The 23405-nt window shown below is 49.9% G+C and overlaps 1 protein-coding gene across 6 annotated transcripts in view; it reads right to left on the bottom strand.

The window, feature by feature from the left end:
• Positions 1-6870: 6870 nt before the first annotated feature.
• The window catches only part of Nap1l4 (nucleosome assembly protein 1 like 4), a 40506-nt gene continuing 23971 nt past the window's right edge, over positions 6871-23405 (bottom strand). For 4 of the 6 annotated variants that reach the window (XM_020168796.2, XM_020168797.2, XM_074051008.1 and 1 more), the window contains exons 9-15: positions 20792-20931; positions 18952-19097; positions 16292-16314; positions 15749-15868; positions 13284-13313; positions 12854-12910; positions 6871-7121 (exon numbers count right to left, since the gene is read on the bottom strand). In XM_020168796.2, the coding sequence (XP_020024385.1) occupies positions 7083-7121; positions 12854-12910; positions 13284-13313; positions 15749-15868; positions 16292-16314; positions 18952-19097; positions 20792-20931 (555 nt within the window). In that variant the 3' untranslated portion in view covers positions 6871-7082. Of the gene's footprint in view, positions 7122-8924; positions 8965-11067; positions 11106-12853; positions 12911-13283; positions 13314-15748; positions 15869-16291; positions 16315-18951; positions 19098-20791; positions 20932-23405 lie in introns of those variants that run through there. The other 2 variants (XM_074051004.1, XM_074051003.1) reach the window with 2 other exon arrangements.

The following is a 23405-nucleotide window of genomic DNA, read 5'->3' as shown; positions in this document are numbered from 1 at the left end:
GGCCTGCTGTCCTCTGAGAAGACCCTCTTCTCTGCCTCCTCCAGGAAGCCCTCGGGGATGGCTAGGGCGTACTCTGAAGCTGCCTCCCACAAGCCACAGACCTGCCAGCTGTTGGGCCCCTGTGCCTGCACAGCAGGACCCTGGGAGGCTGGGTGACAGTACTAGATACCCCTGCCCTGAGCTGACATGGCCCAGGGGCCATGACTCAGGCCTGCCCTGGATCCCTCTTCTCAGTCACAGCCTGAGAAAAGCAAGAGGCCCAGGCAGAGGCCATTTGGCCTGCCTCACCTGGTTTCAGGCACTCGCTGTGAGCTTGGCATTGGGCCTCACAGGGCTGTGTCCTCTCTGGCCTTCCTCGAGCTCTTCAGCTGGAGTCCAAAGGGTGGGCCCTGCCTCACAAGGTGTTGGGTACTGAGTGAGAAACAGCTCCTATTCACCCCTCAGTGCCTTGCTTGGAAGTGACCCTCAGCCCCTGGAATGCAGTGTGAAAAAGCGTCTTCAGCTCAGACACTCCAGGAAATGGAAACAGGTGGCTAAAAGGTCCACATTGCTTAATTCGTCATCGAAGAGACTGGGTCCCATGTGCTGTCTGTAGGACAACAGCCCGGCCTGCGTGCAGTGACATCGAGCCGAGTAGCCAGGCCATGGCTGTGGGGGTCAGCACCCACAGGGCTGTTTGTGGGTCCGTGGGGCTGGACACACAGCCTGCGGGGTTGATAGGGGAGCTCAGAGGAGGGGCCTGGCCTACCTCTCCCTTAGAATGGGTTGGAAGAGCCAGCTGGGCCGGGGGACAGACGGTTCCAGAGGCTGAGTGAGTAAAGCACCGGAGAACCACGCCGACTAGGGGCCTCCCCCAGAGTGCCACCCTTCGGAGGCACTGGGCTGTCCCAGCACGGCACAGACACCCGGTCTGGACTTACTTTACTAATCTAAGCTGGTCTATTGACCAAAAACTGGGGTCTCCTCTCCCCAGGCATGTCTGTGGCCTCGGATGTCATTTGAAAAGTCCTTATTGCTAGGTAAATGGTGGCCCCCAAAAGACGTGTGTCCATCTTCCCGTGAGCCTGTGAATGTGACCTATGTATGGACAAAGGCTGCAAGTAAGTTTAGGGCCTCGAGAGCAGCTGGTCTGTGTCCCCCAGGTGGCTCTGAATGTCGTCAAGTGTCCTTGTGAGAGAGGTGTGTGGAGCAGAGGGCATGCAGAGGACCAAAGTGGGCATGAGAGCAACAGGGTCACAAGCCAGGGATTCCAGGAGCCCCGAGCCGGAAGAGGCAAAAGGCCCCTCGCTGCAGCCTCTGGTGGAGAGCGTGGCCCTGCCATTCCTGTTGGATTTAGGGTCTCCACGAGTGCAGGTCAGTGTGTTTCAAGCTCCCACCACCCCAAAGTCTGGGGTCATTTGTTTGGCAGCCCCCAGGGCTGGCCCTGCCTCCCCTCCAGCCCCTCTTCACCCTAGGCCTGGAGCACACACCAAGGGTCAGACAGTCACTGACCAGCCTCTGACGGCTGGGTCAGGAAAGGCTTCCCGGGGCCACTTCACATTGGCTGTCCCTCTCAGGGCTGGACAAGGGAGACAGCAGCTTAAAGTGGGCTGTTTTGATCCCAGGAATCTAAGAAAGGGTTGCTGGTCCACGTGGAAAGCTGGCCTCAGACCCAGAGCCCGAGTGGACAAGGCTTCATGGGTGATGGTGTCCAGCTCATGGCCCAGAGGGCAGGTCACTGCCTCTGATCCACGAGGCCAGGAGAGCAAGTTTGGGATGCATGTGTTCAGAGGTGTCCCTGAGGAAGGAGCTGGAAGGACAATGGGAACTGCAGGCCGTAGGGCAGGGCACCAGCGGGCAGTTCCCACACCGCTCCAGCTCAGAAACTGCTTTCCCTGACTTCTGCTGCCCTTTCTGCCTCCCTCAGGACCATAGCAACACCCGACTTGCCGCAGGATCCCCAAGATCCCCTCATCTGCAGATCTCCTTTTGCCACATACGGCTTCTTCTGTGTTTTGGGGAACCAGGATGTGGGGCACCTGCCCTGCACTCTCAACCTTCGTTACACAGGCCAGGCCATGTGTGTGTGTGTGTGGCCCTCACTGTCCCCAGCCCTGTCTCTACCTGTGTCCAGGCCTGGCCCCTCCTGGTGGCCCAGTGGGGGATGAGACGTATACAGGTCATGGAGTCACAGCCACAAGGGGCTACCTGCTCCTGCTTCCCAGATGGACCCTCCACGTGGTCTGGAGTTCCGGTCCTGCCATGACAGGGACAGGTTGTGATCAAAGGCCTCAAGTGTCACCCCTGCTAGGGCAGTGGGCAGCAGGCGCCACCCATCCGGGACCTCTTAGAGAGTCTGTCCTCCAGAGCTGGACAGAGCTGGCTTGCTAGGCAGTCCTGGCAGTGCGGGGGACTGAGGAGGTGGGCTTCTTCCTGCTTCTCAGATGTGGGCTGAGAAGGCTTAGACTCCTGGAGCAGGAGGGAGAGTCCCAGTCATGGAAAGTAACATCCAGCCTCCACCCTGGGGAGATGAGTCAGCGTGGCCAGGCGGCACTGGCACAGAGGTGGCAGCCCTGTTGGCGGGGCTCCACCCAAGGCACACCAAGGTGACTCGGCAGGTGCGCCTGGGTTTCATCCTCCTGCCAGCAGGCTGAGGAGGAGAAAGGTCTCCAGGTGACTTTTGGGCTGGACCTCAAAGGTCTGTCTTACAGTGCCTGGAAATTACTCCATGTGCACAGAATGGAAAGCTGGCCAGGTGGACTTGAGGTGGGTTCCGGGGCCCCTGCATGAGACACCTGTTGGAGAGCAAGGCCCAAAGGCTGGCTTGGGGAGGCGAGGAGGGTGGCCTCTGCCTGCAGGGGGAGGTGCTGGGAGTTGCCCACTGGCTTTGAAGGGTTTCCGGGAAGGGGCCAAGGTTCACATTGTTTGGGCGTCTAGCAGGAAGCTGAGGGCGCCCTTGCCCTTGACCATGTGCTCTGGCAAGGCATGGCCCCACAGCAGGGCCTCCAGGGCAAGTCAAGGGCTCCTCAGGGCTGGAGGTGGCAGGCTAGGGATGGGTGCGTCTCCTGCTCAAAGCCCCCCGCCTTATCCCGTTGTCCACTGAGAATCCAGCTTGGAGTTGAGAGGGAGTGGCAAATGAGGCAGACCCACCCGGGAGCCCAGGTCAGCACTCCCATCCAGGGTGCACCTGGACAAGCTAGCGGAAGCCCACAGTTTCCCTGTGGCAGCCCCCTATGGCACTGGGCCTTCCTTGTCTCCTACTTCAGGGCAAGTGGAGTCCCAGGCAAGGAAGGCCTACTTAGCTCCACCCAGTGAGGGGCTGAGGTTCCTGGGGCCAGGCCTGGGTATTTTTATGAGGAAGGAATGATGAAAGGCCTGGGGCTAGAGACCCCTTTGAACCTGGGGTGGGGGTGCTGGGAGCTGTAGGGGAGTGGGTTACGCCTCTGCTTGACCCCCACCCTGGGTAAACAGATGCAGTGAGCTAATAGAGCAGACTAGCTGCCAGGGCAGGGTGACCTTGTGGATGTACTCCCCTCACTGAGCTGGGTATCTGGCAGTATAGTGTTGGAGAAACCAGAATTGTGGCATCACTTCTGCAAACTTTTGAGAATCAGTTTCATTGAGGTCTGATTTATACACAGGCAAATGCTGCCACTTTAGGGTGGCTGGATAGCTATCACAAATGTTACACCCCACAGCCATGTCCACTTCCCCCGATGGCTCTTGGTTCATTTGCTCCCAGGCAGCTCCAGTGGCTGTTCTTCATGGAAATGGGGTTGCTGTTGTGACCCTTTTGCAGGCTCAGTGTATGTACCTCACCGTTTTCACTGCCAAGTGCTCCACTGTGCAGATGCATAGCTGCGGTGGGAGGAAGCTGCAAAGACAGGCCATCAGCCTCAATTGGTGCACTTCTGTGATGCAGGAGACCCAGGCCTAAGAAGAGGCACCAAACTGGGGGTTGGGGGATAGGGAGGAAGGCATTAGGGGGCCGAGAAAGTGAACCACCATGAGGAGAGCAGGGGTAGCTCTCCATGCACCCCACCTCAGCTGTTAAACCCTTAGAAAAGACCATCAGTAGGCCACTGAACCGCCACCCACTTGAGCTTGGGGACACCCAAGGGGTTGGTCTAGAGAGTGAACAGGCAGAACTGGGGGTCCTGGGCAATGGGAACTGAACCCCAGCAGAGGAGCAGTCACCCCCAGGCCGCCCCGAATCCCAACTCCCTGGTGGCTTCCTGGGTGGTGACTCTGGGCAAACCAGGCAGCTGCTCCTTGTCTCCAACACTCACTGGGTGGGTTCTTGGTGTTGACAATTTCACCAAGGTCTCTGAGCACGCAGAACAGAAGCCAGAGCCAGGGATGGTTCCTGGGCCACTGGGGAGCAGCATTCTTGCTCCTGTGGGCAGGCAGGGTATAGATGGCAGGAACAACAGGGGAGTCTGAGCCTCAGGCCACATGGCTTTGCAGGATTCAAGAAGAGTGAAAGCCTTCCCATGCATTAGAGCCTGGGACCTCTGGGCACACTGAAACCCCATTATCCCGCCTAAGTCTCACAGAAGATGCCCCAAAGTGTGGGGTCCCTGCATACTTCTCTTTCAGAAGGAAATGATGGCTGATCTAGATCACTATTTAACACTCCCACCCCTCCATGGCTGTCCAGAAGGCTGGATGCCCCCTCCCCCTGCCCCATCTGACTCCCAGCTATCTCATGCCTCCTCACGACTCAACTGAGGACATCCACAGCACCTGGACACCCACACAACTGATCCAGCATGCAGGGCCTGACTAGGGGGCCCTAGCCTGCTTCTCTGCCCTTTCAATCTATTAGACGCCCACCAGGTATACTCATCTCACACACTCAGGCGTGGACACAGCTCATGCCATGTCATCTCAGCCTCTCATGGCACACACTGCTGGCTGCCACCAATCTATCACACGAAGAGCAGCTTCATTGCGTCGCTCCTGCAGTGGACCGATGCATTTCCTTGCAAGGCAGACAGGCGAGTGCAGGCCCGTGACCCGCTGGTGACAAGGGCCAGGAGCCAGAGGTGGCCAAAAGGAGGCAGGCTCTGGAGCAAGGCCGGGTGGCCCATCAGGCTTCCCATTCATCTGAGAATGACACAAGCGTGTCATTTTGTGCAGTCACTGCTGTAAACGTGTCTATCTTGGTCAATCGGGAGAGAGACATTTAGAGTTTTGGGAAGCTTCTGTGGACCCACCTTCATGTTCAGTGACTTCACCCTGCGTCAGTCATGCTGGGCTGGCAGTGAGGGGCAGCAGGCAGGACTTTTCTCTGGGAGCTGTGCCAGGTGAGGTCCATCCAGTCCCATCAGAGAATGGGGGTGAGGAAGAGGTACTGTGGACATACTGGCTCTGTCACCCTTGGGGGCATGCCAAAGGCATGTCCACATCTAAGCCCACGCACAGCTTTCTTGCAGCTACCAGAGCCCTCTCTCTTCTTGCCACTCAGGGAGAAGGTAACCATGCAGCAAGGCCAGGGCCAGCTCTAAGGGGCCAGGCTGGTGGCCACATGAGGAAGAGCCAGATGCTCAGCCGCCTTCTCTTGGACCCGTCTCACCCTGGTTGGGCACTGCCAAAGCAGGGATTCCCACGGTCAGGTAACTGAGCAAGAGCCTATATAGCAGGCCTTTCTGGGTAGGGCAGAGACAACCCACAGCACATGGGCTTCATAGGGAAGCTCCCCTTCTGCATTCTAACCTATAAGACACACTTCCACACTCATGGCACCATTTCTCAAAGGCCCACTCGTCACTGGACCAGGCCTGTACAGGGCAGGAGACTGTGGATATGTGGGCATTCTAGATGCAGCCACTTCTACAAATGGGCAAAGCCTCAAAAAATAGCAAGCCAGAAGACTAGAGTCATGGATCAATCCACACCCAGGGCTTAAAACCCAGTAGGGTGTGTAGTCACATGCAACATGTGAGTTATAGGACAGGGGTCAGAGGCTGATTCCAAAGAAAAGACCCCACACTGTGCTGGCTTCATGTTTCACAACTTTAATAGAATATTCTAACTATTCTGTACAAATTGAAAACACCATGTTCAGTTACAAATGTGTTATCAGGTAAGGCTGAGCACTCTACATGCCTGGTGACAGTGTGGACACGGCTGTCCCCAGTTGCCAAAGACTACCACCACACATGCTAAGAAACCCACACGCCAGCCGCCAACAGGTCACACCAAACCTACCTAGGGCTTATTAAGACAGGATGAGAGGAGGATCCAGAAAGAGGATTACTGAGAAAACAAGACTTGACGCTCACACAGCCAACTGAAAAGGTGTATTCTACAGCCAGAGGGAGGAATCCCGGCCCTCTGCTCCAGCCCCCACCCTCCTGGCGATGCGTGGTCCACGTGTCAAAGAGCAAGCTCACACCCTCAGCAGCACCCTTTCTTCTACAAGCTTCGCTCTACTAGGAGACGGCACATCTTTCTGATTCTGTCATCAGTGTGGTCTCATAAATGGTGAGGGTAAGGGTTAAGTTCAGAGTCCACTGTGTGAGTGAATAAATAAATATGACTGCTCTCTCCACAGAGGAGTGCCACAACACACCACCCCTGGAAAACCAAATGCAAGGAAGAGCACTCTTAAGGAGTACACGGCCTTACTCTACTAGCTCTTCTGAGATGATAACAGACAACGGCTGAAGCGACTTTGCCCATGGCAGGTTCAGTGGCTGGAAACTGTAGGGTGGGGTTTCTTCAAATTGGAGGTGGCAGGAGGCTGGGATGCCTGAAACTGTGCCACCAGGCACTGCCCTTTCTAGGCCTGACCTCACCCTACTCTACACGGTCTTTGGGGCCCTCTAAGAACAGGCTGGGAAAGTCCAGGGCTGCAGGTACCAAGGCTGCAGAGGTTCTAGAACTAAACCTCCTATTTCTGAAACGCAGTTCAGTTGCACTGTACAAGTTAAGCAAAACAAGGAGAAAGGAAAGGTGGAAATGAAGTCATGCACTTGAAAACGGTTAGATGTCAGCACTGTCAACACGACTGTGCCGAGGCAGAGACCAAGGCCACTGCCTGCAGGCCTGGGGCCCTGACAGCCGTCCAGAAGGCAACACCGCAGGGCTGCTGCTTCTCACTGCTGTTTGCACTCCGCTGGCTGGCTGGCTTCTTTCTGCAAGGAGAAGACAGACCTTAGAGAACAGAAGCAATGGAACCCACCAGGTACCTCCAACCCACAATGATAACCAAGACTCAACTAGTTCATTCAACCTCACCAAAAAAGATGGCTTCTGCAAATGAACTTTTTAAAACACAATGACTTGAAAACAAAGCTAATGCCCCAGAGGGCTAAAAGCCACAGCAGGGCCTTCTGTTTAACGACATGTTTGTGAGATAATCTAATTCACAGTATATTAAACAAGGGTCTGTGGGGGTTGCAGAGGGGAATTACCCACATGGAGACTCCATGGTAGACACTGGGCAGCCACTGAACCCCAGTCCAGTGAAGCAGCGGCTTGGCGCCTGCTGGGGAACTATACCCATGTCACCAACATCCTCATCTCTGAAGCATGGCTGTCCCTGGGTGCTGCTCACAGGGAGTGGGCTTACTCTCTCCACTAACAGGGAAGAGCACCCACGCAGACCCAGTCTCTTGTGGGTTATGGTGCAGCAACAAATGGCCAAGAGCTGCACCTACAAAGTCTCCCCAAGTGGGAATCATGCCCTCCCAAGTACCAGGCATGAAAGAACTTCATCCCTAGCGAAGGAGCAGAGCAACCTCAACACAGTCTGACACAAAAATCTTGTACCTCATAAACCATGTTTTCAGGGCCCCAGTTTTGCACAGAGACCAGCCTAACAGGTAAGGGTTTTACTATTCCTCCAAAGCTCGTAAACTCACTAATCTGCAACCCAGAATTCCTGGGGTCTAAGAAAAGACTGCACTAAGTGAACACCCAGGGTAACACCTCTGCCACCTTCCATGGGATGAGCTGGGGCTACAGTACACCTTTGAGGAGTCACATCTAAAGGATAAAAATACACATAAAAGATGCATAAACATTTCAAGGAGGAACCATGGACTCTGATCTGAGCTCTGCTTTGAAGTGTAACAGAAAGAGCACAAGGACAGACCCTCCACCAGCCCTGGGCTCTGAATCTTTGCCCAGTATAGTGGCAAGCTGCTCTGGGAAAGAGGCCACCCCGACTGCACCTCAGCTGCCCTGCAGGCTGCCCAATCCCAGGACAAAATGAATCTGACCAAAAAGCAAAGCTAAAAAGATGCCAATCAAGTGCTGTCAGCCTGACAGTCAAGGTTGGACCTAGAGGTGGCCCTGGGACACTGAGGACAGGACAGTGAGCAGTTTGGAAAAGCATATACTTCCACAGGAGCTGGGATAGAAAGTGGAAACCAGCTGCCTTTGGTGGCTTACACCTGTTATCCTAGCTACCTGGGAGAATTGTGCTTTAAGGTCAACCCGTGTAAACAGCTCGCAAGACCCCATCTCCAAAATAACCAGAGAAAAATGGGACTGGAGGTGTGGCTAAGGTGGTAGAGTGCCTGTTGCTTTGCAAATCGAAGCCCTGAGTTCAAACCCCAGTTCCGCCAAAAAAAAAAAAAAGAAAATGAAAATGAAAACCAGTAGCAGGGGATGAGATTCTGGGTTCTATTTCTGAACCTCCCCCACACACAAAAAAGCTGCACATGGTGGAACACACCTGCAATCCCAGCTACATGGGTAGCAGAGATTGGGCAGATTGAGATTTGAGGCCAGTGTGAGCGAAAAATGCTAGTGAAACCCGATCTCAACAAACAAACCAGCTGTGGTAGTACAAATTTGTAACCCCAGCTGGGCAGGCATAGGTAGGGAGACCACAATCTGAGACTGGCCCAGTCAAAAAAACACAAGACCCTATGTGAAAAATAATTAATGCAAAAAGGGCTGGATGTGTGGTCAAAAGGTAGAAGGCCTACCTAGCAAGCGTGAAGTGTGAGTTCAAATTCCAGTACAGTGCTACAAAAGAGAAAAAAAGAAAAAAGAAACCAATCAGGGGGTTTGCAGGGAGAACCGGAGCAGCAAGGAATGGGCGTCTCCACATCTTTATGCATGTATGAATCTTATGTACACAATCATTTATCCCATGTTGTATGAATGAAGTAACAAATAAAACCAAGGATGGAGGTGTACTTCAGTGGTAGAGCACATGCTAAGCATGCAAGAGGACCTAGGTTCAATTCCCTATACCCAAATAACCCCCAAACAAAGAAAACATGAAACTCCCAAAAACCTGAGTGATGAGAACTGTCGAGAGAAGTTTCTCACTAACACAGATGCTACCAGTATGGCTACTCTGAGGGCAAGAAGCTTAGGGAGAGGCTCGTGTGTGAATGCCAGGCCGGGAGGCGACACAGAGCTCCTGCATGTGGGGATAAGAACACTGGACGTGCAGTGCACCTGAGTTGTTCTCAGCCTGTTACACAGTCTGAAACCACATGCAACTAGCCTGGGGCATCCTGTCACATCACAAATTTTAGACAGGTTGGTCACTCAATGCTAACTTGGCTATCAAAGGAAAGGAGTCACGGTCTTAAAAGGCGGCAACTCAGCCAAAGCATTGCCTACCATGGGACTATTTAAAGATGGGATTGTGACATACAACATCTGGCCTGAGAAGGGAGGCCACTAACACACTCCCTTACACATGCTGTTCTAGGGGGCGCGAGGCCCACGTCAAGCCAGACCCTGCACAGTGATCAGCGGCAGACACCGCACAGGGAGCTGCTGATACCACTAGCTTCAGTAAAGAAGGCCCCTTCCTTCCAGCGTGCTCCTGACACACTGATGGCGACATGCACCCTGGATCTGCTTCAAAACAACTGCAGAGCGAAGGTGCTGTGATGAGACCTCAAAGGATGCCAGCTCCATTCCATCTACTGAATTTGCTCCCATTCTGGGGGACTCCTTAAAAACTGGTACCTTTTTTGTTTGGCAGTACTGGGGTCGACCCACAGGGCCTCACACTTGATAGGCACTCTATCACGAGTCACTTCGTATCCCACAAGGCAGGAACCCCTGCCATGGGACGACATTGCACACATTTCTTGTAGCACCATCTGTTTCTACCTTTCTTCTTTCTCCCACCACATCCTACAAAATGGTGAGTGTCCCACAGGAAGAAATCTTATAACTGAGCCCCCTCCTCACTCCCACCTGGTATCTGCTCACAGGATGAGGGGTCTCCCAGGACTGCACAGGCTGGAGATGGCACCAAAACTCACATCCACAACTTGCTCCTTTTTGTTGTTGGTGGGAATGGGGCTTGAACTCAGGGTGCTCTACTGCTTGAGTCACACCTCCAGTCCACTTTGCTTTGGAGATGGAGTTTCTCAACAATTTGCCTGGGCTGCCTTGAACTGCAATCCTTCCAATCTCAGCTACGGCTGAGATCCTCACAAATGGCTAGGATTACAGTCATGAGCCACAGGTGCCCAACTCCACTTGCTCTTCTCTTTCGGTCAGAACCTTCCTCCTTGGGCATGGCTCAAGTGGTAGAGCACCTGCCTAGCATGCTTGAGTTCAAAACCCAGTACCACCAAAAAAACCAAAACCAAACCAAAAGCTTCTCCATCAACCTCACAACCACAACAGCATCTGTTAGTTTATATTCCTATAGATACCACTCTCTTTTTGGATAAAAAAATTCTGGCACACTGTACCCCTGGGTCCAAACACATCAGGAGCTACATGTGGAAAGGTTTCAGGGAGGAACCTCTATTACCATAGTGTCTAATCCTGTCATGGTGCAGCTAGCACACCTGGGGACAGGAAGTGTTATGCTCTCTACCAGGGGTGCTTGTCCATACTGACTACTTCCTGGAGAGCAGTACATCATCAATGATGCTACCTAACCTACAGCTTGCTATGTAGTTAGCAAGAAACCCTGGACTCAGAAAAGAGGCAAAACAGAGCCCTGTATAAACACCGTGCTCCGAAGGCCCTGAGGCAGCCCCAGTGAGTGGCCAGACAGCACCTTCCTGTGTCCCAGTAGTCAAGGCAATGCATCGTTCAAGTACAGACAGCATTTTGGAAGTTAGGTATGAATGGATTCCACCTTACCTAGAAACGTATGAATGATTAACAGACAAAAATTACACCTAAATGGGGAAAAAAATTGAAAGGAACTGTCAGCATGAAGGAAGATGAAATGCACAAAATTATACAGGAGACAACAGCCACACTGTCATGATAAAGGGCTGCAAGAACTGAGGGTAACTTCACAGCAGACCTATTTCTTCAAAAATGCTCACATCATTTTCACTTACAAAAGGCCATTCCCAATTCTTTGCTTTTGTTTTTCTGCTTGCAGACTCCAGTGTTACCAATCACTTTGGAGGGGTACACTTGAAAGGACAGAGCTGTCCTACCAGGAGCTGAGGACAGCAAGTGCCACTAGCTCTCCACCGCACAGCACCAGCCTACATGTGGTTTAACCACTCCTACCCAACCCTGGCCAATGCAATGCGTCAGGTGTCAGGAGTGTGACACACTCTGATAACCTTGTGAGACACTTTGCTAGAAACCAGGGATGTGAGAGGAGACAGAAGATTCTGTAGGTGATACAGGGGAGAGCACACAACAGAGGGAAAAGAAAAGAAAAAGGAAAAAAAAAACAAGGAACAGAGCCCACGGAAACGCAACAAGACACACACAGCAGAGGCCAAGGTGCTCTGGGTCTGAGATATGTGCATGGCAAGTCGCCCAAGTCCCTGCTAACTGCAACCATGACTGTGTGTGTCCATCCTGTGCTCAAAGGGCAGCAACAGTCCAGCGCATACTTCACTGCACAGCGTTCCCAGGCTGAGCTTCTTCCCTGAGTGGTGACCGCAAGGCACATCTCTGAGAAGTGGAAGCCCTTCCCCCATCCTTTCCCCAGAGAGCCCCTGTGCCTCGTGTACACATTTAGGGAGACATCTGGACCACAGCACCAAGTCACTACACTGGCAGCTTCTAGGGCACAGTCCACGTGGGACAGACAAACAAAAAACAGCCATATAGAGACGCAGATCACAGAAATGCCAAGTAATAAATACTATATCCTATATCCCACAGCCCACCCCACACTTATCCTAAAACACTGGGAGCTGCACGTCCTGCTCCGGCTCAGGGTGGCGCTAGCACAGCTCTGGGTGTCAGTGTGTGTATGGAGTGCCACAGTGCCCTGGCAAACGCTTCCCTAAAACTCAAGCAGACTCGTGAAACTGGTGGAGCTGCCCACTTGATTTTCTTTTAAACCTCAGATTTCTTTAGCAAACCTCCCCATTCAAGTCATCTGAAACATATTTATATCATCTGAGTATCCTCTGCCCAAGCCCAACTATAAAATTAGGCCTATGGTTCTGTTTTTTAATTCATTAACAACAAACAGACCTACTAATTCCCTTCGTGCCTCCACCTTCTCCACACACACCAGGTGACTTATCCTGTCAGTAGATCATTCTCTTTAAAGATCTGGACACTAAAGCTGCTCTACTGAACAAGTCTATGCAGGAGAGACAGCCTGGGGAAGAGTAGGAAAGCACCATACTGAATAATGTACCTAACACTCCAGTCATCTATGACGTGTCTAAACAGTTCCTCATCCAAGGATTTTTCTGACACATTTAAGCTTTCTAACTAGAAAACAGCAAATACAAATACATATTCCTTTTATGAGTCAGGGTCTCACAAGGTAACCCAGTCTGGCCTCAACTCGTGTGACTCCTTAAGTGCTGGAGTCACAGGTGTGTGCTACCATTGCCCAGCTTACAAATACACCTTCCTAATACCACTGCCTCAAAGTGGGAAACTTTAAGAGCCCCACAGTGTAGCATTTGTAGGTTTGGGGAGCCCCAAAATAACTAACCTTGGGGTTAATTTCAGCATCATCCTCATCTTCTCCTTCCTCGTCACCTTCCAATTCCTATATTAAAAGGAGAGAGAATTAGCTGGAAGACTAATGTAAACCTGGACTTAACTTCTTGCTATGTTCGCCATTTACAAACGAGAGCAGCGCTCTGCTTAAGTGACCAAGTCACTTCCTTGCACACCCGTTCACTTCTGAGAATCTTTTCTTTCTCACAGACAGCCCTGAAAGAGACACACTTCTGAAGAAGCAGGTATTGTGTGGTAAATGGTCATTTTCTAACACGAATATCCTAAGCCACTGCATGTGCTGTTCAGTTGTTAAGTGGGGCTGACAGAGCCAGAGGCACACTCACACAAAATGGGCTCTCAGAAAGCTGCAGGCCTCACAATGCCAGACAGCAAAGGCATCTCACGCAACCCTTTCTTACCTCTTCTTCGCCTTCCTCGCCTTCTTCAAACTGGGAGGCAAAAAAACAAAAACAAAAGAACATTTTTAAGTCTATAAAACCATGATGAGAGCCTGTCCTAGACAGCAGTCAACGAGCATCGCAGTCTGACCTAAGGAGTGCAGGAAGCCCAGCAGCTGCCCACCTGGCCGCAAAGAGGCAGTGCTGGCTCCGTCCAGGCACCAGAGGCAGATGTTGCTGTAGGTTCTGGGTCTCAAACTGCAGGTCCGGGCCGGCTATGCCCTGCCCACCTGACAGTCATGTGCTTACAAGTTTTGCATCTTCACAGGATGCAGGAAACTGAAAGTTGCTCAAAACAAGGAGCAAGGACCTGGATGGGTGACAAACAAGAGGTTGCCAGCAGGGCATGCAGGATCCAACTAGAGACCTGGCTGTGACTCCGCTCCCACTGATACCTTCAGACTGAAGGGCAGCAAAGAGAAGATATTTGCAAAGTGATTGGTTTTTTTTTTCCCTTAATTTTCCAAAAAGATGACATAAGTAGCCAGGAGCATAATTTTGTTGCGTATAGGAATGTTCTTATCATTTTACACTTCATGCAAGGAGAAAAGAGAGCTTTATTAAGTAGTAATGTAATAAGACCATGGCATTTTACTTTTAGAATAGATCAAAACACTAAGGAGCTCAAGTGAATTGATATTATGCCAGTGGGTCTTGAGTTGATTTCTCCTCCATCCAGCACACTGCTGGTAAGATGCAGAGTCAAATTCCACACATAAGGCTGACCCCAAACCTAAAGTAACACTGTGATCACTAGTGGCTGCAGAGCCAGGGCACATGGAAACACGGCTGGCTTTTCATCTATAAACACCCCTTTTTCTGAGACCACCTTCATATTCCTTAGAGACAGCCTGAGTCAACTTGGAGGAACCCTGCCCTGCTGGTGTGGGCAGCTCACAGTCTGCTTGCCTTCCAGCACCTTGCTGCAGACAGTGAGATCCAGCCAGAGGAGTGCCTTTCCTTCTCTGAATCCAAACTGGCCTCTAAGGGATTTTTTAAGTCTTAAACTTTAGGAAACTCAGATCTGAACTAGCCTTCAGTGCCAATGCCCTACAATTCAAGGATAGCATTTCACCCTGGGGAGAAGCTGTCTTGTTAAGATGCTCTGGTGGGGGCCTCTTGTTCCTCAGATTCGTGTAGAGTACACAAGAAGACAGCACCAGGGCACCCAGTTACTCCTTCCTCTAACAATTTTCTAGTGCTGGTAGATGATTTATGATGCACCTAACAGAAGTGAAATGCTTTACCAACAGTTACCAAATAATATCCTATACCAGGCGCTATTCTAAGTGCTTAACAAGAAAGTGGAGTCACTACCATTAGCTCCAATTTACAAATGAGGACACTGAGTCACAAAGAAGTGACACAGCTACTAAGAGGTAAAATGAGGACTTGGCTAGGCAGTCAGATGGGAGTGGGCACTTTTAACCTCTAGACCATATTGCTCACTGGCAATTATACGCCAAGTGTGTGAGTAAGCAATTACAGATGCAGTGAGCACAGGTACTGTCTTCACACTGCCTGCTGAAGTCTTCCAAATCAAGAGTTTGAGGACTATTGGTCTGGGGATGAGCTTTCCAGTGACCACTTGGATGACCACTAGCCCTTCCCTCATGGGCTATTTACACTTCAGATAAATGTTAACTCTGTGTCACAACAGCCACCCCGAAGACCTCCAACAGCACACACAGTCCTATAGACAGTTCTACTGGGAAGTGCTAGTCTTTAATTGCTTGACCAGCCTGACCTAAGACTTAAGCCTCTGCAGCTCTGTGCTGAAGGGACCCACCAATGCTGAGCTGTGTCCACTTGCCCTGACCCATAGTCACCTCCAACCCTGGGGTGAGCACACCGCTTTTCAGAAGTTAAATGATGAATGCTGGGTGCTGATGGCTCACGCCTTAATCCTAGCTATCCAGGAGGCAGAGATCAGGAGGATTGCGGTTCAAAGCCAACAAATAGTTCTGCAAGACCCAATCCTGAAAAACCCTTCACAAAAATAGGGCCGGTGGAGTGGCTCAAAGTGAAGACCCTGAGTTCAAGCCCCAGTACCACAAAAACAAAAACAAAAAACCCCCACAAGTTTAATGGCGAGTCTAAGACCTCTTAGCTAAAGGCATCTGAAAATGAGAGTCAGGTGTGGCTGGACCTCCCTGAGTTGTTTCCTCAGTGACACAAGTTCCCTTAAGCTCTCAGGTCCTCTACAGGATGAGGCTACTACCCCCAGGGTCTTCAAAGGACAAGAGGAAGTGAGCCACCAACACTTCTCCCACTGCTGCTTCTAAGAGCCTCCTTTTCCTAGCTTATTTCCCCAGACTCAGGAGAGAAAGGCCATACATCTGGCCAATGATGTAATGCAAGCCTCACGCCTCAACTCAGGATCCTTTGTCCCCACAGAAGTAAGCCACTCTCCACCCACCACATACATTGTCGTCATCCTCTATGGCCTCCCCAGTGAAGTAGAGCACAGCCCGCGGCACTATCCGCTCACGGAAGAAGTGTCCAATTTCAAAATCGGAGGCTAAGGTGAATTCAGAATCTTCATCCTGAGGAAAAAAAAGACAGGTTAGCAACTCATTTCAGTGGGATAAATACATTGGCTCAAGTCCCCTAACCCAATCCTCAACTCTCACTCCTAGCTTACTTGCTGGGTAAGTCACCACACACTCAAAGCCACTTAAAAGACTGTAAGCAGCTTCAAAGGAGCTTGAAAGCAAAATGGCAAGGCTGGCAGGGAGTACAGGATCCACATGCCCCAGGCTTCAGGGTAGAGGGCATGAAAGTCCCAAAGAGGACCCCAGGAAGTCAGTGTAGGGGATACACCCTTCTCCCCAGCCCTGTAGTCTAATGACTTCACCTCAACCCCAGGAACTAAAGGGGGCAGGAATGGACTCAAATAAGAGGCACCCACTCAGAAAATAAGAAAATAAGATGAGACAACAAGACTTCTGACAAAACACAAATCTTACCAGTGATTCTCCATCCCCAGAGGCTAAGAAAAAGAAAAGACAAAAGCATGTCTACATTACATTGGCAATCAAAAAATTTTAAAGCTTACACAGGAAGAAGCTAGTAGAGGATTTTGCTGGACCCCACCTAAGCGCTGCACCTCTTTTCTTGAACGCTTTCACAAGCTCCTCCCACCACCTCTATGCAGCTGCCCCAGGGTGCCAAGCCCCTGCCTACTCCACCTTGACCATGCTCAGGCTGCTGGCCAGGCTTCTGCCAGGCCAGGTTAGAGAGGGCCGAGACTCAGAAAAGCATGAGAAACTGTTAAACGGTGAGCAGGAGGAATGGTGGATCAGATGTTCCACAGTGGCCATTCAGTGCATTTGAGCTGTGCCAGGGAGACTGAACTCAATCAAGCCCTACACACTGGGCCATGTGAGCAGCGGAGCTCGGCTGGTACAAACTGACTCCGGTTATCCAGGGAGAGGGTAGTATCTGCTGATGCCCCCTGCAGAAGGCAGAGCCCCTTCAACAAAGGCTGATGCTTAGACATAGATGGAAACACGTAAGACCACACAGACTGGTACTGACACCAGACTAGGCAGGATATGGAAGAGGGGGACTTCTGACTACCCTCCATGAAGCTGAGTGATGGTCACATGACAAATGATCCAGATCCCTGACCAGAAATGCATCACAGGGCAGGTTCGGTGGTACACACTATAATTCTAGTTTCTTGGGAGGCTGAGATTAGGAGGATCATGAGTTGAGGCCAGCCTGGTATAAGGTGTGAGACCCTCTCTGAAAACCTAAAAAGCACAAAGGACCAGGGGGTGCAGCTCAGTGCTAAAGCCCCTTTTAGCTCTCACTAGATGCCCCTTTCTCCACAGAGCTAAAACTGCCTGGCAGGCCTTGCTATTCAGTGTGCAGACACGGTGCTGGGTGTGTAACCACCACCCACAAGGCATGGCATCCATGCAGGGAAAGTGTGGCATGTGTGAATGCTGGGCCTGACTTCTCCCTGGGGTCAAGAACTTGACTTCTAGACTGGTTTTGTAGAGAAAGGACAGAATGGGAGCCGGACTAGCTATCAAATCTTTCCTTCATTTCCAAATGAAGTCATCGTTTATTTTCTTGACTAACCCACTGCCCCCTGCCACTCTCTGTTCCTGTTCAGGTCTTATCACTTGATAGGTTAGGTTTTATTTTATTTTTTTTGGGTGGCACTGGAGTTTGAACTCAGGGCCTCATGCTTGTTAGGCAGGCACTCTACCACTGGAGCCACTCTACCAGGCCATATGTTCTGCTTTAAATACGGCTTTACTGAGGTATAATCTACAAATCATAAAGTCCACCCACACTTCAATTGTCGTTTAGTGACTGAGAAGTTTTCGAATCTCAAGTATCACCCCAACTTTGCATTCACTTAACTAATTCCAATTTTAATCAGTGAGTTATCTTAAAATCAACTTTCAAAAAGGTTCCCAGAGTCACTGACTCCAAGGCCCAAGACTCCAACACTCCCTGGGGACTGCTGCTTGACACCCTCCAATACACCAGATGCAAGGCTCTGAAAGGGGTCTTCCCCAAACAGGAAATAGGAGCACCAAACTTATGGCTGTTCTCATCCCCCAAACCAACAGACTTTTTATCTTCTAGGTTCAAAGTAACTCACAGAAAGTGGTCACTACAATAGAAATACCAAGGCCAGCCTGTGAGGGCACTATGATCAGAGACAAGGCAAAGCTTAAAGGAACCACCTTGGGCCCTACACAGATTTCCACAAGTGCTGATCTCAGCAGCAGGGTGGTGAGTTCTTCAGTTCAAATTATGTTCCCTTCATGGAAAACAAAGAGAAAATGCCCCGACAGCCATGCGGAGAGCTATCAGCTACAGAGCGGTCTGGCCGCACATCCTCTCACAGCTAGGGAATTACCTTCAGACTTTGAAGAAATTTATTCTTCAGATGCACTGCAGCCATTACTAACCTGAGGTCGCACCTTTATTTTATGACAGGAAGGCTAAAAAAGAAGCTTCAAGCCATGATTCTGCCCCTGGACTTACAAAAATGGAAACCAAACTGCTTGTGTTCACCACAATACATAAATTCACTACCCCCCACCCCAAGTTTTATCAAACTACATGTAAAATAACAGAAGATAGAAATTATTAGTGAAGGGGGTTTGATGGGTGATTGACAAGCTATATAACTGCCCAGCAACCTACGGATCCCCAAGCACAGACTGGCGGAGAGGGAGCAGAGGTAGCCCAGGTGCAGGCCCACCCATTTTCCTTAAAGTGGAGCTGCTCGTGAGGCCTTGCCTGGGCCACAGCCAAGTGGGGCGGTAAGTAAAGACTGTTCCTTCCGTGCACTGTGGCTCATGCCTACCTACTTGGGAGGCTGAGATCAGGAGGATCATGGTTTGAGGCCAGTCCAGGCAAACAGTTCTCAAGACCCCATCTCCAAAATAACCACAGCAAAATGGGGCTGGAGGCATGGCTCAAGTGGTAGAGCGCTCACTTTGCCAGTGTGAAGCCGAGTTCGACTCGTTAGAGCAAAAAGAAGGACAAAGCTCCTCCCTTCCCCTTTCTGCTGAAGAAGCTAACTGTCCTATTGTCACAGCTCTCTGCTTAGGAGCTAGCCTGTGCTGCAGCGCAGCCCACGAGGAGGCCGGCTTACCTCTCAGTGGGCTGAAGAAGTTGAAGAAGGACTCGGTGGGCACCTGCTTGCTGATGGTTCTGACCGTGCCCCGGCCCTTATGCTTCTGCTTCTTCCTGATGGTTTTCACCGTCACATTCTTCCCTTTCTTCCAGTCAATAGCGCACCTGGGAGAGCACAGCCACTGTGACACACTCCAGGACAGACACCAATTATGGTGCACAGAGGAAGTGAGTCAAAGCTCAATGCAAACCTGGAAAATCTGATATAACCCACGTGTACACTAAGTACCACAAGGCTTCTCAAGTTCACTTGCAGGCTGGCTAAGGAGAAAGAGTCTGGTCCTCTCTCATTCTGCCTGCCATTGCTGCCTTGAGCTTCAGAATTCCAAATGACAATGGCATTATTTCCCCAAGAAATTCCCAAAGATCCTGAAACGTTTTTACAACAAAGCCTGATGAGTGTGCACAAGGCACAAGAATCTGTCATCTGCTGACCCTGAGCTCAGAGCACAGTAGAATCAACAACTCATGTACCTTAATTCCCAAATCAACTATGTCAGTGGGACAAGGGGCCACTGAGAATGCTGACCAGTGCAGAACACAGTGCCCAGGACACCTGCCTCTGACACTCCATCACCCTGCATATAGGTGACCAGCAGTTGAATGAGTGATACCTGCTCAACAACATACTAGGAGGAGCTGGGCATGGTGACAAATGCTTGTAGTCCTAGTGCTTGGGAGAAGGATCCTGAGGCAGGAGGACTGTTGAGTTGGAAGCCAGTATAGAATACATAGCAAGTTCCAAGATAGCCTAGGCTATAAGGCAAGATCCTGACTTAAAAAAAAATAAAAACAAAACCAAAAAAAACTCCTTAGGGACTGGGGCAAATGGTAGAGCACTATCTAGGAAGCATGAGTTCCCAAAGTTCAATCTCCAGTACTGAAAGGAACACCAAAGACAAAACACCAAACAAACAAAAACTCCAGTTAAGGTAGGTATGGTGGTGCATGCCTGTAACCTCAGCTACTCAGGAGACAGAGATCAGGACTGAGGTTCAGTCCACCCTGGGCAAAAATGAGCAGAACCTTGTCTGAAAAATAACTGAAAAGCAAAAAGGGCAGGGGACAAGGCTGAAGTGACAGAGTGCTTTGCCTAGCAAGCCTGAGGTGAGATTCTGAGTTCAAGTCCCAGTACTACAAAACAAACAAACAAAACACCCAATTACTCTAGCTATAAGAACTGAATAGGATTTTAGTAAGAGCCCCAAATTACTTACACAGGGAGAGTCACAATGAGTACTTAGTTCTAATGAATAAGAGTCTCTTGATTCAAATACGAAATAGTTTCCCAAACAATCAAACCTGCCAAGAGGAATTGATTCTAAGCTAAATTCTGTCTTCTGCCTTCTAGAGACTGAGACTGGCAAGAATCAAACCACAAAGATGCTTCGATTTCCAAAGTCATCACCTGATCAATTTACAATGTCTAGAGAACCCGATCCCCTCGCTCAAACAGAAAGCCAACACTGGTCCAAAGGTCTGCATGTGATCCGGGAAGACATGTGTCCCTACTTTTCCACCTCTGCACTACACTGTGCCAACATGAAAGACTGCTGCACTTGAGCCTTGCTGGGCTCTGAGGAAGGTCAAGACTTCCTCATGTTATTACTACTTTCTATCTTTTTGCTTTCTTTTGTTACTCTGAGACAGGGTCTCTCAATGTAGCCTTGAACTTGTGACCCTCCTGCCTTAGCACCCCAAGTATGATATTAGAGGCTTGCACCCCTCAAATCCCACTCTTAGCAAAATCATGTCCTACTTTTGTTTCAGAAAGAGAAGTCAGAAAGACATTTTCTTACCCATCACAGTCCACAATTTCAGGACCTTCAAAGGAGAAGGGGTCAGCCTTGTCTGGCTCTGACTTCATCTTGTATGTTTTTGTCAGGATAGGATTGGTGAAATAGTCATTGGGTTCGAAGTGGAACTCTAACACAAAAGACTGAAGCAGAGAGAAAGAGCCACTTAACGTCTAAATATAACAAGCAATGATTTCACTGACCACACAGAACACACTGTATATCAGCACCCACAGCCCAGTCTCCTTTCCTTCTCAGCCCTAGCCTCCTGCTGGCAAAACCCAGCTCACATTCTGTGCCACACAGTGAAAGCAGTGATTCCACTGGGAGGTGTTGTGAAGAAAAGGACAGAGGTTTCTTTACTAACTTACTGCAGAGTACTTACAGAGCACCCTGCAGATCTGAACAAGATGGCACAAGGGGAAATAAAGGATGTGTGCAGTAAGATGAGGTGGCAAAAAGAAATTCTTCAAAATAAATGAGATGTTCTTTTCTTGAGGCATAACGTATAAAAATTACTATGTAGGACTGGCCAGTGCTCTGGGATGCTCGGTATACTCACGTACTATAACCAGACTTATGGAGCACAAAATGGTATAAGACACTGGTAAAAACAAAAAAACCTACATTCTCCTGAGGAAAGTGGATGGATTCAGATTCTTCCTCAGCCCTGATCATAAAGAGAAAATTTAGGGAGACAGTTCACAAGACTGACTCTGGATGTGGGTCCTGCCTATGCTCATACATGCTGAAAAACTTTGGGGAGCATCTCAATGTCTCTGTGCTCTAGGTTCTCCTCATCTGAACACTGCAAGTGCAACACTCCTCGCTCCGTGAGTTGCCTTGAGGATCAATCTACAGAAGCACCAGAAAAGAGATGTGTTCATAGCCAGCTCTTTTTTTGTGTGTCTTTTCTTTTTTGGTGCTGGGGGATGGAACCCAGGGCCTTGTGCATGCTAGGCAAGTGCTCTACCACTAAGCTACATCCCAGCTTTAAGCCTAGCCTTTTATTATGATGGTAAAGCCACCAACTGAAGGGAAATTAAAAAGACTAAAAAATGCGAGTATCAAAACTTTCCTCAAAAAACTGCCTACACAAGATTATAATTTCAAATAAACCACTTCCCCAAAGGAAGAGTAGTGAGGAGGAGAGGGGCATGTGGGCTTATAAGTCAGAACTGACCTCCAGCAGACCCTGGCCTAGCACACTCAAAGCTAAACAAGGAGGCAGCTTCAGGAGTGAGCATTCAGGTTCAAACAAACCAACCCAGACAGAAGGCAGTAGCCATGTAGCAGAAGCTGCTATTCCAGGTGTCCAGGGTGGGACCTTTGGGACAGTCAGCCTGTGGACATGACCCCAAAATGCACTATTAGACCTTCCCCATTCTGAACTGTGTATAGGTAGAATTACTTACCTTTCCCTCCAAAATTCCTTCTGCTACATTTCTCTAAACCACATTTCTTCACATTTTCCTATTTTCGTACTCCCCTGCCTTTGATAAGTCAATGGTAACCCAAAAGGCTGGAGGTACATTGGAGGAATTGCTTAATAGCCCAACAGAGAAGTGGCTCAGAGGTTAAGAGTGCCTTGTTCCCACACACACAGTTCAGTACTCCATCATTACACTAAACACAATACCCAATCTCACTTGTAATTAAACGTAAAATTAGACTATTTGCCTAGCAGAGTAGATATGGTTGGTATTTTTGCCAGTGCTCATACTGAGCCCTGCCCCTTTCATCCCCCCCACCCGATGGTCAGAGCTGACAGGCCTGAGTGAAAAATACCCAACGATTATTTTGCAATTGTTGCAATTCTGTTCTAGGCTTGAAAAAGCTTATTAGAGAAAAAGGAAGTGTAAATTACTCCTAGCTAGAATGAAACTGAAGCACAGCAGGCTCTTCTACAAGTACAGAATGCAGACACTCTGAACTGGAGAAGACAGCACACCACAAGCAGACCAAGCCCCAGCCTGCTGGTGAGTGCCAAGCATTGAGGAGGCCACATGTAGCCCATGGCCATGCTCACAGCCGTGCCTCCAGTCACGCTGTGTGAAGTGATGTCACACACACACACACACACACACACTGTATACAGGCAGTGATCTCTGGAAGGAGAGACCCAGTGAGAAGTGCTCAGGAGGAGTCTTAGTTTCACTTTGAGACACTGTGTAATTTAAAAGGGAAGAGGCCATGGGGAAGTTCACAAAGCTGCAGACAGTTGCTGTTATAACATGGTGTTTAGTGTAGTGCTATTTTTGCCTGCTTTGTACTTTCCCTAAGAGCACAGGGGTGGGTGGTAAGGGAGGGGGTGGGGGCACGGGGGAGAAATGACCCAAACCTTGTATACACATATGAATAAAACAATAAAAAAATAAATAAATAACCCCCCCCCAAAAAAAAAGAGCACAGGTGACTCTTAGGGAAAGAGGGAAGGGAGGAGGTGACTGGCCACAGACCACCACACTAGGCTCTAGTCTATAAGCCATTGATGTAGAAGATGATGGTGGGCTGAGAAAGGAAGATGGTCCTAGGAAATCACCAAACAGGTGTCCAATAAACAAAGGAAGCAAAAAGTGGAATTGACACAAGGGGAAAACATGTAAACTGAGTTTGA

The sequence above is a fragment of the Castor canadensis genome, chromosome 1 (assembly GCF_047511655.1).
Source record: "Castor canadensis chromosome 1, mCasCan1.hap1v2, whole genome shotgun sequence".
In the NCBI taxonomy this organism is placed as follows: domain Eukaryota; kingdom Metazoa; phylum Chordata; class Mammalia; order Rodentia; family Castoridae; genus Castor; species Castor canadensis.
Note: the sequence above shows the minus strand (reverse complement) of the source record. Positions and strands in the feature narration are given on the sequence as shown.